This window comes from Anolis sagrei, chromosome 13 (genome assembly GCF_037176765.1).
Source record: "Anolis sagrei isolate rAnoSag1 chromosome 13, rAnoSag1.mat, whole genome shotgun sequence".
NCBI lineage: Eukaryota > Metazoa > Chordata > Lepidosauria > Squamata > Dactyloidae > Anolis > Anolis sagrei.
In genome coordinates, this window is record NC_090033.1 from 9961103 (window position 1) to 9978982 (window position 17880).

At 45.8% G+C, this 17880-nt stretch overlaps 1 protein-coding gene across 3 annotated transcripts in view; it reads left to right on the forward strand.

The window, feature by feature from the left end:
* The window catches only part of USP48 (ubiquitin specific peptidase 48), a 41498-nt gene that overhangs the window by 21186 nt on the left and 2432 nt on the right, over nt 1–17880 (forward strand). For 2 of the 3 annotated variants that reach the window (XM_067472755.1, XM_067472756.1), the window contains 12 exons: nt 36–166; nt 7778–7846; nt 7930–8054; nt 10748–10870; nt 11093–11154; nt 12037–12147; nt 13343–13512; nt 13627–13733; nt 14342–14467; nt 15916–16104; nt 16224–16349; nt 17677–17725. In XM_067472755.1, the coding sequence (XP_067328856.1) occupies nt 36–166; nt 7778–7846; nt 7930–8054; nt 10748–10870; nt 11093–11154; nt 12037–12147; nt 13343–13512; nt 13627–13733; nt 14342–14467; nt 15916–16104; nt 16224–16349; nt 17677–17725 (1388 nt within the window). Of the gene's footprint in view, nt 1–35; nt 167–7777; nt 7847–7929; nt 8055–10747; nt 10871–11092; nt 11155–12036; nt 12148–13342; nt 13513–13626; nt 13734–14341; nt 14468–15915; nt 16105–16223; nt 16350–17676; nt 17726–17880 lie in introns of those variants that run through there. The other variant, XM_067472754.1, reaches the window with a different exon arrangement.

Here is a 17880-nt window from a genome sequence, read left to right on the forward strand (position 1 = left end):
ACCCCGAGCTGAGGGACGGTTTTCCTTCCCCACAGGGACGAGGGCTTCTGGGTGGGGAAGCCTTCCCTGCGGAGCTGGCGGCAACTGGCCCTGGAGCAGATGGAGGCCCCGCAGGAAAGCCAGGCCCGCAGCAACGGCAAGGTGAACGGAGAAGCCGAGGGCAAAGGTACCTTCCCATCACTCCATGCACTATAGAGGCTCGGCACCTCCATGCTCTCACATATTGTGAAGGGACTAAGCTACGATACCAATGGGAAAATCAGCCAAAGAGCTATCTCTTTCAGACTCCTTTTTCTCCAGAGAGTATCAGCAAGCCTTTATAGAAACAGGCAGCTCCCAAGTGAGATAGATAGAAAATATAGAGTACTAGCTGCACCCTGCCACGCGTTGCTGTGGCCTATAGTAAGAATTTCGAAGTAGAGGTAGATATCTGGACTATTATAAAAGAGAGGTACCTACCTATTCCTTCCCCTCTTTTTCTTCCCCTTCCCCTTTCTCTCCTTTCTTCCTTCTCTACCTCTTTCTTTCATTCCTTATGTCACTCTTTGGTTTCATCCTTTCCCTCTTTCTCTCTCACACACTCCCTTCTTTCCCCTCTTTCTCTTTTTCTCTCTCGCGTTCCCCCTTTCTCTCCTCCCTGTCTCTCTCCTTCCCTCCTCTCTTTCTCGCGTTCCCTCTTTCTCTCGTCTCTGCCTGGCCTCACTCCCTTCTTTCTTCTCTCTTCCTTCCTTCTCTCACACACTCCCTCCTTTCCCCTCTTTCTCTTTCTCTCTCTCGCATTTCCCCTTTCTCTCCTCCCTGTCTCTCTCTTTCCCTCCTTCTCTCTTTCTCACGTTCCCTCTTTCTCTCGTCTCTGCCTGGCCTCACTCCCTCCTTTCTTCTCTCTTCCTTCCTTTTCTCGCTCTCTTTCCCTCTTTCTCTCTCACACGCTCCTTCCTTTCCCCTCTTTCTCTCTCTTTCTCTCGCGTCCCTCCTTCTTCCCCCTTCTCTCTTTCACTCCATCCTTCTCTTTCTCTCCCTCCCTCTTTCTCACTCTCTCACACACTCCCTCCTTTCCCCTCTTTCTATCTCTCTCTCTCGCGTTCCCCCTTTCTCTCCTCCCTCTTCCTCTCTCTCTCTCCTTCCCTCCTTCTCTCTTTCTCGCGTTCCCTCTTTCTCTCGTCTCTGCCTGGCCTCATTCCCTCCTTTCTTCTCTCTTCCTTCCTTCTCTCACACACTCCCTCCTTTCCCCTCTTTCTCTTTCTCTCGCGTTCCCCCTTTCTCTCCTCCCTGTCTCTCTCCTTCCATCCTTCTCTCTTTCTCGCGTTTATTTATTTATTTATTTATTACTTGCATTTATTGACCGCCCCTCTCAGCCCGGAGGCGACTCGGGGCGGTGAACAATAACAACAAGAAGACAGTATACAGTAAATAAAGACGATACAAACCAGACGGATACCACATAACATACACTTATACTAAAAATCCGCTTCGTCAAGTCCTGGGGTCATAGCCGAAATTCGTAGTCCTAGTTCATTCCATTGTCCATTTAACTATCCTCAGTTGAAGGCCTGTTCAAAGAGCCATGTTTTTAGGCTCCTGCGAAAGGCCATCAAGGAGGGCGCCTGTCTAACTTCGGCAGGGAGAGTGTTCCACAGCCGGGGGGCCACCACCGAGAAGGCCCGTTCCCTCGTCCCCGCCAAACGTGCCTGTGAGGCAGGCGGGACCGAGAGAAGGGCCTCCCCGGATGATCTCAAGGCCCTCGTGGGCTCGTAGGCCGAGATGCGGTCTGCAAGGTATTTTGGGCCGGAACCGTTTAGGGCTTTGTAGGATAACACCAGCACCTTAAATTGGGCCCGGTAGCAAATCGGCAGCCAGTGGAGCTGGGACAGCAGAGGCGTTGTATGCTCTCTGCGTCCAGCCCCCGTTAACAACATGGCTGCCGCGCGCTGAACTAGCTGAAGCTTCCGGGCCGTCTTCAAGGGCAGCCCCACGTAGAGAGCGTTGCAGTAGTCGAGGCGGGATGTGACCAAAGCGTGTACCACCGTGGCCAAGTCAGACTTCCCAAGATACGGGCGCAGCTGGCGCACGAGCCGAAGCTGTGCAAATGCTCCCCTGGTCACCGCTGAAACCTGGGGCTCCAGGCTCAGCGATGAGTCCAGGGTCACACCCAAGCTGCGAACCTGCGCCTTCAAGGGGAGTGCGACCCCGTCCAGCACAGGCTGTAACCCTATACCCTGTTCGGCCTTGCGACTGACCAGGAGTACCTCTGTCTTGTCTGGATTTAATTTCAGTTTGTTCGCCCTCATCCAGACCATTACAGCGGCCAGGCACCGGTTCAGGACTTCGACGGCCTCCTTAGTAGCAGGTGGGAAGGAGTGACAGAGTTGGACATCATCTGCGTACAGGTGACACCGCACCCCGAAACTCCGGATGATCTCACCCAGCGGCTTCATGTAGATGTTAAACAGCAAGGGGGACAAGATGGAACCCTGAGGAACGCCACAGATCAACGGCTGTGGCGCTGAACAGGAGTCCCCCAGCAACACCTTCTGAGTACGACCCTCCAGAAATGACCGGAGCCACTGCAAAGCAGTGCCCCCAAGTCCCATCTCTGCAAGGCGCCCCAGAAGAATACCGTGGTCGACGGTATCGAAGGCCGCTGAGAGGTCCAGGAGCACCAACAGGGACACACTCCCCCTGTCTAGCTCCCGGCGCAGATCATCCACTAAGGCGACCAAGACCGTCTCGGTACCATGTCCCGGTCTGAAACCAGACTGTGCCGGATCCAGAATATCCGTGTCTCTCAAGAATACCTGGAGTTGTGAGGCCACCACGCTTTCCATGACTTTGCCCAAGAAGGGAAGATTGGAAACAGGCCGAAAGTTGTCCAATTTAGTGGGGTCGAGTGATGGTTTCTTCAACAGCGGCTTTACAACAGCCTGTTTTAGGCTCGCTGGAATCTTGCCTTCCCGAAGGGAGGCATTAACCACCACCGTTACCCACTCGGCCAATCCCCCTCTGGCCTCTTTCAGAAGCCAGGATGGGCAGGGGTCTAGGATGGACGTGGTGGGTCTCATTCCTCCAAGTATCTTGTCCACATCCTCGGGTTTCACAAACTGAAAAGAATCCAATAAAATCGGACAAGCAGGTGCTTGTGTCACATCCACGGAGACTGCATCTAATGCGGCGTCCAGCCCAGAGCGGATCAAAGCGACTTTGTCTGCAAAGAACCGAGCAAATGCATTCACAGCGTGCTGCCGAGTTGTCAGTGCTCCCACCTGAGGTTGGGGGAGTTAAAAGACCTCTGACAACCCGAAACAGCTCCGCCGGACGGTTTTTTGCAGACGCAATAGTGGCCGCAAAGAAAGATTTCTTTGCGGCTTTTATTGCCGCGGCATATGCCCTTAAAAAGGACACAAACCGTGTTCGATTTGACTCGCTTGGGTCTGAGCGCCACACGCTCTCTAGAACCCTCTTCTTTCGCTTCATCGCTGCCAGCTCCTCAGTAAACCAAGGGGCTGGTTTAGCTCGGTTACTCGAGAGGGGACGTTCCGGAGCGATCTTGTCAATAGCCCTGGTCATCTCCCCATTCCAGAGAGCGACCAAGGCCTCGACATGATCACCTACCGCGGCGGCGGGAAACTCCCCAAGAGCCGTCAGGAATCCATTCGGATCCATAAGCCTCCTGGGGCGGACCATCCTAATAGGTCCTCCACCCTTGCGGAGGTTAGGGGGCGCAGTGAGTCTAAATCTAATCAGGAAGTGGTCGGACCATGGCAACGGAGAGCTAGACAACTCCTCCACACCGCCACCCTGCTCCCATCCCTGACAGAAAACCAGGTCCAATGTGTGTCCAGCACAGTGGGTGGGGCCAGTTATTCGTTGGGACAGCCCCATGGTTGCCATGGCGGACATGAAGTCCTGAGCCGCACCTGTGAGGGTTGCCTCGGCGTGGATGTTGAAGTCCCCCAGCACAAGGAGCCGTTGGGACTCCACCGCCAGGCTCGAGACCACCCCCGCTAGCTCAGGTAGGGAGACTGTAGTGCAGCGAGGTGGACGGTACACTAGCAGAATCCCTATTCTGTCCCGGTCACCCACCCTCAGGTGGACGCATTCGAAATTTGTGGTCTGCGGGATGGGGCTCCTGGTTAGATGGATGGAATCTCTATAGACCACTGCGACCCCGCCTCCCCGTCCTCCGGCTCTAGGTTGGTGTTGCACGGAGAAGCCTGGAGGACAAAGCTGGGAGAGATTTACGCCCCCCGCTTCATCCAGCCAGGTCTCCGTGATGCACGCCAGGTCTGCCCGCTCCTCCAGGATTAAGTCCTGGATCCAAGATGTTTTTCCGTTGACCGACCTGGCGTTCAACAACACCACCTTCAAGCCAGAGGGCCCGCTCACCTGGTTACACCAAATTACCTTAGGAGACCTGTTGGGAATAGTTAATTTAGAAAAGCGGTCCGAATTAAGCCGAATTCGTGGTCTCCTTCTCCCGAATCTCCTCCTTCTCACCACGACCTCTATGGGGGCCCCTCGGCTAGTGGAACATCTCCCTCCCTCCATGCCGCAGTTATGAGCCATAAGAGTATTTTCTCCTATGCTTGTTGTTAAGCTTATTAGTTCTTGCCAGCATCCCCCCTCCCCCTCCTCCCCCCTCCCCACCACACTCTCAATCCCAGGCTCCGGGCCACCTCTTCTTCCGCCCCCTCCACCACACCAAAGCAACGTAAACAGTATCCAAAGGGGGGCAGGGGGCCACATGGGTAGCGGCGATTCGGATGGTGGTATCGATATAGCCAGTTCTTAGAGTGCAAAATATCGCCAGGTCTTAAAGTGCCAGTTCTTAAAGTTCTTAAAGTGCAAGAATTTCGGGAACAGTCCGTCAATAATCGAGGATGATCGTAAATTACTTAGCAGCAACACACATTCAGCATTCGACACTCATTGATGAATGCTAGGTCTAAAGTGCTCTACTTAACAGTAAAAGTGCGGCACAGAGGGACAGGGAAGGGGTTAAAGTGCTGATGCAATCTAGCAGCAGATAGCAGGTGCCTGGGAGTTCTAAATCGTTCTTATTACAATGATAGCAATGACGACAGGACTACCGGACAGTGCTAGTTGATATTATACGACTACCCGTATGCGATAATGGTGGTAATTAACTAGTATTGCTATGACCCCGATAGGACTTAGACGGTTGGTGAAACAGCGGATAGGCTTCCGGAGTTGATATCTCGGGGGTGGGGCAGCACAGATGGTTATTCACTTTGCTCAGTAGATCACAGAGAGGGGCTAGCTTCAAGATCCCCCCACCGAACCACACCGAATGCCGGCCAAAGGACCACACAAGATCTACACAGTATTAGCACAGAGGTCCACACAATATTAGGCCAGCGCCGGGTGTTTGCACAGGTCTACACAATATTAGGGCTACACAATATTAGCACAAAGGTCTACACAATATTGGGCCAGCGCCGGATGTTTACACCGGTCTATCATAGTATCTGTCAACACAAAGAGGCCAGCACAAACGGTCTATACAATATCAATCGACACAGCAACACAGCAGCAATCAGCCTAAAAGGTCTATGTGCGGCTTGCCCAGATGGTAGAGGCCCAAATGATGGAAAGGTAGTAAATGATGGAAGGTAGTAAAGGCCGTTCAGGGCACGACGGGCGGTTGTTGCCGGCACTGCTAGACAATGGAGATCAACTGGAACACCGGGGCTGGGAAGATGGAAGTTCAGGGAGGGCCGGGAAATCAGCCGGAGCGACGGGCCGGGCGATGGAAAGCCAGCGGGGCCCAGAACTCGGCACCTCCAGATCGCGATGTGGTGGCACAGCGGCGTTGGCAGCAGCCAAGATGGTCAGAAGGCCAATCCAGCCGCATCCGATCCAACCCGAGCGGCGAGGGAGGAGGGCGCTTTCAAGCCGGTGATGGCGGCGGGCGAGACGCTCTGCCTTTCGGGGGACGAGCTGCTCGGCTATGGTGACCCTTAACTCCACGAAGGGGAGAGCGAGGCCCGATGGTGTGGGCAGCAGGCTCGAACGGCCAGGGCCCAGCTCAAGCAACCCCCGCGGCGATCCAGCTGGTGTAGGCCCCCAAAGAGGCTCAGCTCGCGGCGCTCGCGACGGCAGCTTCGGCGCAGGCGGCCAGAGAAGGCCCCAACAAGGGCCCGACTCACTCTCTCCCAGCGGGGCCGGACGACACACAGCGGTGGCGGCTCACCTCCTCTCGGCCCCCCGGCCGCCCCGCAGCAGTTCGTCTTTCTCGGCCTCCTCTTCTCGGCCTCCTGGTCGTCCGGCTGCTTGGCTGCCTCTCCCTCCAGCCGCCTCCTCCACGCCGCGGCGAGATCCGGCAGCGGCGGCAAGGCGCCAAGATGGCGGCTGCAACAGCCGCGGGGCGCTCCGCCGCGGCCAGCGGCGGCCCAGCCGCGGCAGCAGTCGCAGTCCCAGACGGCAGAGCCCCCCAGCGGGACCGAAGCCTCTGGGTCGGAACCCAGGCGGACCAGGTAGGTCTTTGAGAGGGAGCCGCGTTGTAATGGCGGCGGCGTTCACGGTGTCCGCCTGCTGGCTCACTCTCCCGGCTCCTTTGCTCTCTCCAGCCCTCTTCCAGGCTTGGCAAGCTTGGCAGGATCGTAGGGAGTGCTGACCTTCTCACCCCCTTATTTTGGTGGTCATAGGGGGAGGATTCCTTAGGATTGTTTCTTGTATATCAGCGCAGCTCCACATTGCTGCTGCTGACCGCCATACCCGGAACCGGAAGTCGTTCCCTCTTTCTCTCGTCTCTGCCTGGCCTCACTCCCTCCTTTATTCTCTCTTCCTTCTCGCTCTCTTTCCCTTTTTCTCTCTCACACACTCCTTCCTTTCTCCTCTTTCTCTCTCTCTCTCGCGTCCCTCCTTCCTCCCCCTTCTCTCTTTCTCTCCCTCCCTCTTTCTCACTCTCTCACACACTCCCTCCTTTCCCCTCTTTCTATCTCTCTCTCTCGCATTCCCCCTTTCTCTCCTCCCTCTCCCTCTCTCTCTCTCCTTCCTTCCTTCTCTCTTTCTTGCGTTCCCTCTTTCTCTCGTCTATGCCTGGCCTCACTCACGGAGGATAAGGGCATGGCTTGTGCGGAGGGTGCGTTGGCCAGCCGGCCATGTGTGCGCACTGAGGACTTGCAGAGGGGCACCATTGCGCATGCTCAGTTGTTTTGTCTAATTGTGAGTGTGTTGTTATGTTGTTTAGTATTTTGAATCGATTTGTGCATACCTTGAGGGTTGAGGTATGTGCATGGGAATTTTGGTAAATTTTCGTCGGGGTTTTTTTGAGTTTTGCTGTCCCGTTGGACGCCCTTTTCATTTTTATATATATAGATGTAGATATGGATATATACACCGGCAGTCCCCAAGTTTTCCCCATGATAATAACTCTTCCAGGAGTGAATTTCCCTTCTGAGGGGGAGATTCCTTTCACCTCCTGTTGTCTTGGCTCCGTTCTTAACTATGAGTCGGATGTTTGTAACTTGGGGACGGCCTGGATAATCAAAGTTGATCTATGTATGTATGTTACCAATTGAATTTCCCTCCTGAGGGGGAGATTCCTTTTACTTCCTGTTGTCTCAGCACCGTTCTTAACTGTGGGTTGTTTGTAAGTTGGGTGTTTGTAACTCGAGGGTGGACTGTAACCCCCGAAGCCTCTGACTCTACCCTCGGGGAGGAGGTCATCTTCTCCCCGTCCCTTTGCTGTCGCTCCCGAATGGACTTCTCTCTCCCTCCGCGACCTGAGATGTCTCCTTTTTTTCTCTCTCTCCAGATGAAGGTGATGTGGAGAAGCGGGAAGAAGAAGGGCTGCGGTTCAATGAAGACATCGTCTGCCCTCACGGTCAGCCTTTGTGGCCCCTCTTGGCGGTCCCCTTCCTCTGCTTTGCAGAGCGTGCCAAGCATCTCTCGCTCTCTTCCCGGCAGGCAACCTCTGCACCTCGGAAGGCGAGCGGAGGGTCGTCTCGCGGGAAGCCTGGGAGACGCTGCAGCGCTATTTCCCGAGCGCTCCGGAGTTCCCCAGCAGCAGGGAGCCCTGCTCCCAGTGCAAGGTGAGCCTCTTGGGGTGCTGCGTTCAGTCTGTGAACAAGGAAAGCTAATTCTTAAGTCTCTCCTTAACTGTGTTGGTAAACTTAAGGAGCCTTGCGTTGACTTCCTACTTAACGTAAGGAACCTTGTAAACATTTCCTTAACTTAAAGAGCCATTATCTCTGATAGCGGAGACAGCCTGAAACATCCTGGCTTCATCTCAGTTCCGGGCAGATGTTGACTCTTTAATTGGGGTTGGTAAACTTAAGGAACCTTGCGTTGACTTCCTACTTAACGTAAGGAACCTTGTAAACATTTCCTTAACTTAAAGAATCATTGTCTCTGATAGTGTAAACCGCCTGAAACATCCTGGCTTCCTCTCAGTTTCCGGGCAGATGTTGACTCTCCTTAATTAGTGTTGGTAAACGTAAGGAGCCTTGTGTTGATTTCCTTCTTAGCGTAAGGAACCTTGTAAACATTTCCTTAATTTAAAGAGTCATTGCCTGTGATAATGTAAACAGCCTGAAACGTCCTGGCTTCATCTCATTTCCTGGCAGATGTTGACTCTCCTTAATTGGTCTTGGTAAACATAAGGAGCCTTGTGTTGATTTCCTTCTTAACGTAAGGAATCTTGTAAACATTTCCCTAACTGAAAGAGTCGTTATCTCTGATACTGTAAACTGCCTGAAACATCCTGGCTTCATCTCAGTTCCTGGCAGATGTGGACTCTCCTTAATTGGTCTTGGTAAACGTAAGGAGCCTTGTATTGATTTCCTTCTTAGCGTAAGGAACCTTGTAAACATTTCCTTACTAAAAGAGTCAGTATTTCTGATAGCATAAACATCCTGAAACATCCTGGCTTAATCTCAGTTCCGGGCAGATGTTGACTCTCCTTAATTGGTCTTGGTAAACATAAGGAGCCTTGTAAACATTTTCTTAACTAAAAGAGTCGTTATCTCTGATAGTGTAAACTGCCTGAAACATCATCTCAGTTCCTGGCTTCATCTCAGTTCCTGGTAGATGTTGACTCTCCTTCATTGGTCTTGGTAAACGTAAAGAGCCTTGTGTTGAATTCCTTCTTAGCGTAAGGAACCTTGTAAACATTTCCTTAACTAAAAGAGTCGTTATCTCTGATAGCGTAAACAGCCTGAAACATCCTGGCTTCATCTCAGTTCCTGGCAGATGTTGACTCTCCTTAATTGGTCTTGGTAAACGTAAGGAACCTTGTATTGACTTCCTTAATTGGTCTTGGTAAATATAAGGAGCCTTCTGTTCACTTTCTTCTTAACGTAAGGAACCTTGTAAACATTTCCTTAACTAAAGAGCCATTGTCTCTGATAGTGTAAACAGGCTGAAAAATCTTGGCTTCATCTTTAGTTCCTGGCGTCATTTCAGTTCTGGGCAGATGTTGACTCTCCTTAATTGGTCTTGGTAAACGTAAGAAGCCTTGTGTTGATGTCCTTCTTAGCGTAAGGAACCTTGTAAACATTTCCTTAACTAAAAGAGTCATTATTTCTGATAGCATAAACAGCCTGAAACATCCTGGCTTCATCTCAGTTCTGGGCAGATGTTGACTCTCCTTAATTGGTCTTGGTAAACGTAAGGAGCCTTGTGTTGATGTCCTTCTTAACGTAAGGAACCTTGTAAACATTTCCTTAACTAAAAGAGTCATTATTTCTGATAGCATAAACAGCCTGAAACATCCTGGCTTCATCTCAGTTCTGGGCAGATGTTGACTCTCCTTAATTGGTGTTGGTAAACGTAAGGAGCCTTCTGTTGACTTCCTTCTTAACGTAAGGAACCTTGTAAACATTTCCTTAACTTAAAGAGTCGTTATCTCTGATAGCGTAAACTGCCTGAAACATCCTGACTTCGTCTCAGTTCCTGACAGATGTGACTCTCCTTAATTGGTGTTGGTAAACGTAAGGAACCTTGTGTTGACTTTCTTAATTGGTCTTGGTAAATATAAGGAGCCTTCTGTTGACTTCCTTCTTAACGTAAGGAATCTTGTAAACATTTCCTTAACTAAAAGAGCCATTGTCTCTGATAGTGTAAACAGGCTGAAACATCCTGGCTTCATTTCAGTTCCTCGCTTCATCTCAGTTCTGGGCAGATGTTGACTCTCCTTAATTGGTGTTTGTAAGCATAAGGAGCCTTGTGTTGATTTCCTTCTTAGCATAAGGAACCTTGTAAACATTTCCTTAACTAAAAGAGTCATTATTTCTGATAGCATAAACAGCCTGAAACATCCTGGCTTCATCTCAGTTCTGGGCAGATGTTGACTCTCCTTAATTGGTCTTGGTAAACGTAAGGAGCCTTGTGTTGACTTTGTTCTTAACGTAAGGAACTTTGTAAACATTTTCCTAGCTTAAAAGAGCCATTCTCTCAGGTGCTCTGCTGTGGCTGACTTTTCTGGTGAACAATTTCAACAGAAAGGAGGAAAACCTGAAAATGAACCAGACCTCAGACCTCACAACTTCTGAGGATGCCTGCCATAGAAACGTCAGGAGGGAATGCTTCTAGAACATGGCCGGATAGCCAGGAAAAATCACAGCAATATGATCATGGTGATAATTGAATCAGAGTTGAAAGAGATCCCAAGGGTCATCCAAGTTCAACTAAACAGGAAGACACCATCAAAGCCCTCCCAACAGATGGCCATCCAGCCTTGGATTAGTAATGATGATGTGTATGTGTGTTTGCCCTTGTGATGCAGCTCCTGGAGCGGGAAGGGGCGGAGAACGAGGCGCTGCACAAGATGATGGCGGGCGAGCAGAAGGCCTGCCTCTCCAACCTCTTCCAGGACAAGAACCGGCCCGTCCTCAGCACCTGGCCCCAGGTAGGGCTTCCCTCCTGATCCCTTGGAGCAGTGGTCCTCAACTTGTGACTCCCCAGGTGTTTTGGCCTACCACTCCCAGAAATCCTAGCCAGTTTACCAGGATTTCTGGGAGTTGAAGGCCACAACATCTGGGGACCCACAGGGTGAGGACCACAGCCTTTGAGGAATCGGGGCTCCAGGAAGGCACCCCCCCCCCCCCAACAAAGCCTTCTGTGTTTGCAGGAAGGAGGAGAGCTCTACGTCGTCCCGAGGCTCTTCGTCGAGGAATGGAGGAAGTTCGTCAGGTGAGATGCCTCTGACCGTGAAGGGTCGTCACAATAATAATAATAATAATAATAATAGTAATAATAATAATGAAATTGCAGCAGCTCCTGAGGTATATATTATTATTACTATATTATTATTACTATATTATTACTAATTCATGTTGAATTACTATATTATATTAGTATTATTACTATCTATATATATAAAATGCTTCATGTCGTAATTAGTGGCTTAAAAACAAAAGAACTGCTGGGCCAATACCCACCAAATTTGGCAACAAAACTCCTCACCATACAAGGTGTGACCAACAATAATAAAAATTAGAAAAACATCGAAAACAACTTAGAAATCCTTAATAAAAGGAGAAGCCATCACAGCGCATGCGTGCAGCTGTGGAGGAGTGCTGTACACTGTTGAATTACTATATTATTATTATTATTATTATTATTATTATTATTACTATTAATTCATGTAGCTGAAACCACAGCGGCCCCTGGCTTGTTGTTGTTGTTGTTGTTGTTGTTGTTGTATGGCTCTTTCCCAGCAGCCAGCCCCATTCTCGGCTCCTCTACGCCATTGAATTACTTTTATTATTATTATTACTATATGACTAATTCATGTAGATGAAACCAGAGCAGCCCCTGGCTTGTTGTTGTTGTTGTTGTTGTTGTATGGCTCTTCCCCAGCAGCCAGCCCCATTCTCGGCTCCTCTATGCCCTTGAATAATAATAATAATAATAATAATAATAATAATAATTTATTGTTCCTCAACCATCTTTTTATCTGTTTTAATATTATTATATTTACTATTTTTATTATTCATCAGCTATCTTAATTATAATTAACATGATGATGATGACAATGTTTACTCAGTCTTACCTTCCTTCCTTCCCTCCCAGGCGCCCCACCCGCTGCCGCCCGGTCTCTTCGGTGGGGAACCGGGAGCTGCTCTGTCCGCACGGGGGGCTCATGTTCACCTTCGCCTCCATGGCCAGGGAGGACTCCAAGCTGTGAGTCACCCCAGCCCCAGGAATGGGCCCCCCCAAAGGCCATCCAGACCAACCCCTCAAGGCAGGCAGAGTTGGGAGGGAACCCCAAAGGCCATCCAGTTCATCCCTTGGATGGATGGATGTGTAGATAGATAGATAGATAGATAGATAGATAGATAGATAGATAGGAGGGACTCCCAAAGGCAGGATGGATGATGGATGGATAGAAGGTGGATGGATAGGAGGGACTCCCAAAGGCAGGATGGATGGATGGATGGATGGATGGATGGATGGATAGAAGGATGAATAGGTGGATGGGTGGATGGATAGATGGGACTCCCAAAGGCTGGATGGATGGATGGATAGATGGACAGATACATGGATGGATGGATGGGTAGAAGGATGAATAAGTAGATGGATGGAATGATGAATAGATGGATGGATGGATAGATAGGTAGGTAGGTAGGAGGGACTCTCAAAGACAGGATGGATGGATAGAAGGATGAATAGGTGGATGGATGGATAAAAGGATGAATAAGTGGATGGATGGATAAAAGGATGAATAAGTGGATGGATGGATAGATAGATGGTACTCCCAAAGGCTGGATGGATGGATGGATAGAAGGATGAATATGTGGGTGGGTGGATAGATAGGTAGGTAGGTAGGTAGGTAGGTAGGTAGGAGGGGCTCCCAAAGACAGGATGGATGGATGAATAGAAGGATGAATAGTTAGATGGATGGGTAGAAGGATGAATAGGTGGATGGGAGGGTAGATAAATGGATGGATGGATAGATGGGACTCCCAAAGGCTGGATGGATGGATGGATAAAAGGATAAATGGGTGGATGGATGGATAGATGGATGAATAAGTGGATGGATGGATGGATGGATGGATAGAGATAGATAGATAGATAGATAGATAGATAGATAGATAGATAGATAGATAGGAGGGACTCCCAAAGGCTGGATGGATGGATAGAATCTTAGAGGTGGGAGAGACCTCCAAAGGCCATCCAGTCCATCCCTTAGGTAGGTAGGTAGAGGACAGTTAGATCAATAGAAAGCTAGAGTTGTTGGGGGTCCCCAAAGGCCATCCAGTCCATCTGACAGATAGAATAATTGAATCCTAGTGGTGGGAGGGAGCCCCAAAGGCCATCCAGCCCATCCCAGGCCCCTTGTCTTTCCCCCCTGCTGACCTCTCCCTCCTCCGCACAGTGTAGCTCTGCTCTGGCCCTCCGAATGGGAGCGGATCCGGACCCTCTTTGTGGTGGACCAGGCCATCCGGGTGCTGCGGCGGCGGCCGGCCCCCCAGGAGGAGGGGGAGGGGGATGCGGCCCAGGGGGCAGAAGGGTCCCCCTCGTCTCCGCTCTTCATCACCGAACCCGGTGAGTGCTTTTCGGGGGCTGCCGTCGGGCAGGGTGTCCCCGTCCCATCCCCCCACAAGGCCCAGGCGGGGACTCCCTCCCTCCCTCGGTCCCTCGCTCGTGTGCCCTTTGCAGAGCTGTGCCTGGACTGCCGGGAGGGGCTCCTGTGCCAGCAGCAGCGGGACCTGCGGGAATACGCCCAGGCCACCATCTACGTCCGCAAGGTCGTCGACAGCAAGAAGGTCAGTATTATTATTATTATTATTATTGCGCTTGTATACCGCTAATATCTCAGCCTAGATCGGCGACTCATTGCGGCTTACAACACTTAGAAAACAACAATATTCAGTTTAAAAACATAAAACACATATACAATACACAGTATTGGGCCACCAATACAGACCAATGCATCTCTTAACTAGAATCATAATCCAATTTCATCGTCTGTGATTACCAGTCCTTGATCATCAACTTCATCGCACCGGATTAGCCGAATGCTTGTTCAAACATCCATGTCTTCAGTCTTTTTCGAAATACCATCAGCGAGGAGGCTGATCTTATCTCTACGGGGAGGGCATTCCAAAGCCGAGGGGCCACCACAGAAAAGGCCCTGTCTCTCGTTCCCAGCAGCCGCACCTGTGAAGCAGGTGGGATGGAGAGCAGGGCCTCCCCCGAAGATCTTAGGGTCCTGGTGGGCTGATAGGCCGAGATTAGTAGTACCCCACGAAGGAGACACAAGCTCGGCTTCACGCACCAAAGAGTTGGAAATACAGGCAGAGATGAAGGCAGTAAAGGAAGGCCTCCCGTTGCCCTTTGGGTCTCTTTTCAACCTTTTTCCTTGTGTTTCCAGGTGATGAAGGAGGCGGCGCCGGAGCTGGCGGTGAGCAGTTCGGAAGCCGAGGAAGAGAAGGAAGAGGAAGAGGAAGAAGAGGAGGAGCTCCGGGCCGAAGCGGGGCGGGACCCTGACTTCAGCCAGGTGCCTGCACACTCCTCATCATCCTATCCTTGTTTTTGTGATTTCATATTATTTATTTTATATTATTTTATATCAATATTTTATTGTTCTATTTTATATTATTTTATTGTTATATTATCTGTATTGTTTTATTGATGTTATATTATTAATATATTATTTCATATTATTAGATATATTGTAATTGTTATATTATTTTTACTTTTTGTTGTTATATTAATATATTATTATTAATATACTATTTTATATTTGTATTTTATTGTCTATATAATTATGAGATATTATGAATTGTTTATATTATTTTATGTATTATTTTACTATATTTATTATTTTATTGTTATATTAATTTTATCATTTTTGTTATATTAATATATAGTATACTATTTTATTTTTGTATTTTATAATTCTATCATTAGCATTTATATTTTTATCATTTTATTTTTATCTCATATTATTTTCTATTATTTTTATTATATATCAATTTATTTTATTTTAAATATATATTATTGTTATATTAATATATTATTTTATATTTATATTGTTTTATATTATATTATTAGATATATTGTAATTATTATAATTTTTTTACTTTTTGTTATATTAATATATTACTAATATACTATTTTATATTTGTATTTTATTGTCTATATAATTATGCGATATTACAAATTCTTTATATTATTTTATATATTATTTTACTATATTATTTTATTGTTATATTAATTTTATCATTTTTGTTACATTATTAATATATTAATAATATGCTATTTTATTTTTGTATTTTATAATTATATTATATCATTATTTCATTAGCATTTATATTTTTATCATATATTTTCTATATATATATTGTTTTACGTTATTTTAAATATACATTATGTTATATTATTTTATCGTTATATTTTTATAACATTTTAATATATATTATTATTTTATATTATATTAATAATATACTATTTTATTTTTGTATTTTATAATTATATTATATCATTATTTCAATAGCATTTATATTTTTATCATATATTTTCTATATATATATTGTTTTACGTTATTTTAAATATACATTATGTTATATTATTTTATCGTTATATTTTTATAACATTTTAATATATATTATTATTTTATATTATAATAATAATATAGTATTTTATTTTTGTATTTTATAATTATATCATTATTCCATTAGCATTTATATTTTTACCATTTCATTTTTATCGCATATTATTTTCTATTATTTTATTACATATCATTTTACATTATTTTAAATATATATTATTATGTTATATTATTTTATTGTATTTTATAACATTTGAATATTTTATTTTATTTTTACTTTGTTTTTGTATTATTATTATTATTATTATTATTGGAGGAAAGGAGAAGGAGATGGGGATGAGGCTTTGCATCGAGATGCTTGGTCACGATTACTGATTTTCTGACTCTTCCAACAGGCCAACAGTAGCAGTAGCAACACCACCAATGCGGCCAAGCGGCCGAAGCTGACCCCCACGGCCCCGGCTTTGGCCCCGGCCTTCCCGAAGCAGCAGGGGGTCCGGCGAAGTGCCCGTCACCGCAAGGTCCGCGGGGAGAAGGCCCTCCTGGTCTCTGCCAACCAGACCCTCAAGGACCTCAAGATCCAGGCAAGGCGGACCTTTCCCATTGCGTCTCCCAAAAAGGGGGGGACTAGGTGGCCTTTGGGGTGCCCCATTCCATCCTCAGTCCTAAGGCTGTATGTGCGTCTCTCCCTCTCTCTGCGCAGATCATGCACGCCTTCTCCGTGGCCCCGTTTGACCAGAACCTGTCCATCGATGGCAAGGTCCTCACTGACGACTCGGCCTCCTTGGGCAGCCTTGGGGTCACCCCGGAGTCCGTGGTCTTGTTGAAGGTAACGATCATAACAGTAATAATAATAGTAATAGTGATACCTGCCTTCTGAAATCCCTCTCGCACCAATCCCCATGAGAAAAATAACAATATTTATTATTCTCATGGGGATTGCTGCGAGTGGGATTATATAATAATAATAATAATAATAATAATAATAATAATAATAATAATTGCTTCTGGCATGATAAATAATATAATTATTATGGTTTGCTTCTGATACAATTTATTATTATTATTATTATTTATCGTATCAGAAGCTAAGCATAATAATTTTATTATATTGTTATTATATTATTTATCGTGTTCGAAGCAAACCATAATAATTTTTATTATATTGTGATTGTATTATTATTTATCATGTCAGAAGCAAACAATTATTATTATTTATCGTACCAGAAGCAAAGCATAATATTTTTTATTATATTGTTATTATATTATTTATGTCAGAAGCAAACAATTATTTATTATTATTTATCGTATCAGAAGCAAAGCATAATAATTTTTATTGTTATATTATTTATTATGTCAGAAGCAAAACATTATTTATTGTATCAGAAGCAAAGCATAATTTTTATTGTTATTATATTATTACTTATCATGTCAGAAGCAAACTATTATTATTTATCATATCAGAAGCAAAACATAATAATTTTTATTATTATATTATTTATGTCAGAAGCAAACACTTATTTATCGTATCAGAAGCAAAACATAATAATTTTTATTATTGTTATTATATTATTTATCATGTCAGAAGCAAACCATAACAATTTTATTGTTATATTATTATTATTATTATTTATCATGTCAGAAGGAAACAATTATTATTATTTATTGTATCAGAAGCAAACCATAATAATTTTTATTATATTGATATTAGATTATTATTTATCATGTCAGAAGCAAACTATTATTATTAATCGTATCAGAAGCAAACTATTATTATTATTATTAATCAGAAGCAAAACATAATAATTATTTATATCAGAAGCAAACTATTATTATTAAGCTATCAGAAGCAAAACATAATTATTTATCGTATGACAAGTAAATAATTATTATTTATCATATCAGAAGCAAACAATTATTATTTATCGTATGGGAAGCAAACTATAATAATAATTGTTATTATTTATCGTATGGGAAGTAAAACCATTATTATTATTTATCAGAAGCAAACCATGATAATAATTGTTATTATTTATTGTAACAGAAGCAAACCATTATTATTATTATTATTATTATTATTATTATTATTATTTAGCATATCAGAAGCTAATAATAATAATAATCAATAACCCAGCTTGTTTTCTCCCCTGAAACAGGCTGATGAGCCCATTGTGGATTACGCTGCGATCGATGACGTTATGCAAGGTAAGCGGGCCGATCTGAAGCTTCATTGAGGCGGGGGGGGGGGGGGATACAATTTTCTTTGCTGGCTGGAGCTATGTATTAAGGCCTTGGGGGGCTGCATCCCATGACAATCCCCCCTCCCAAATGCACAATTTGTGATGGTTTTCCTGACATGT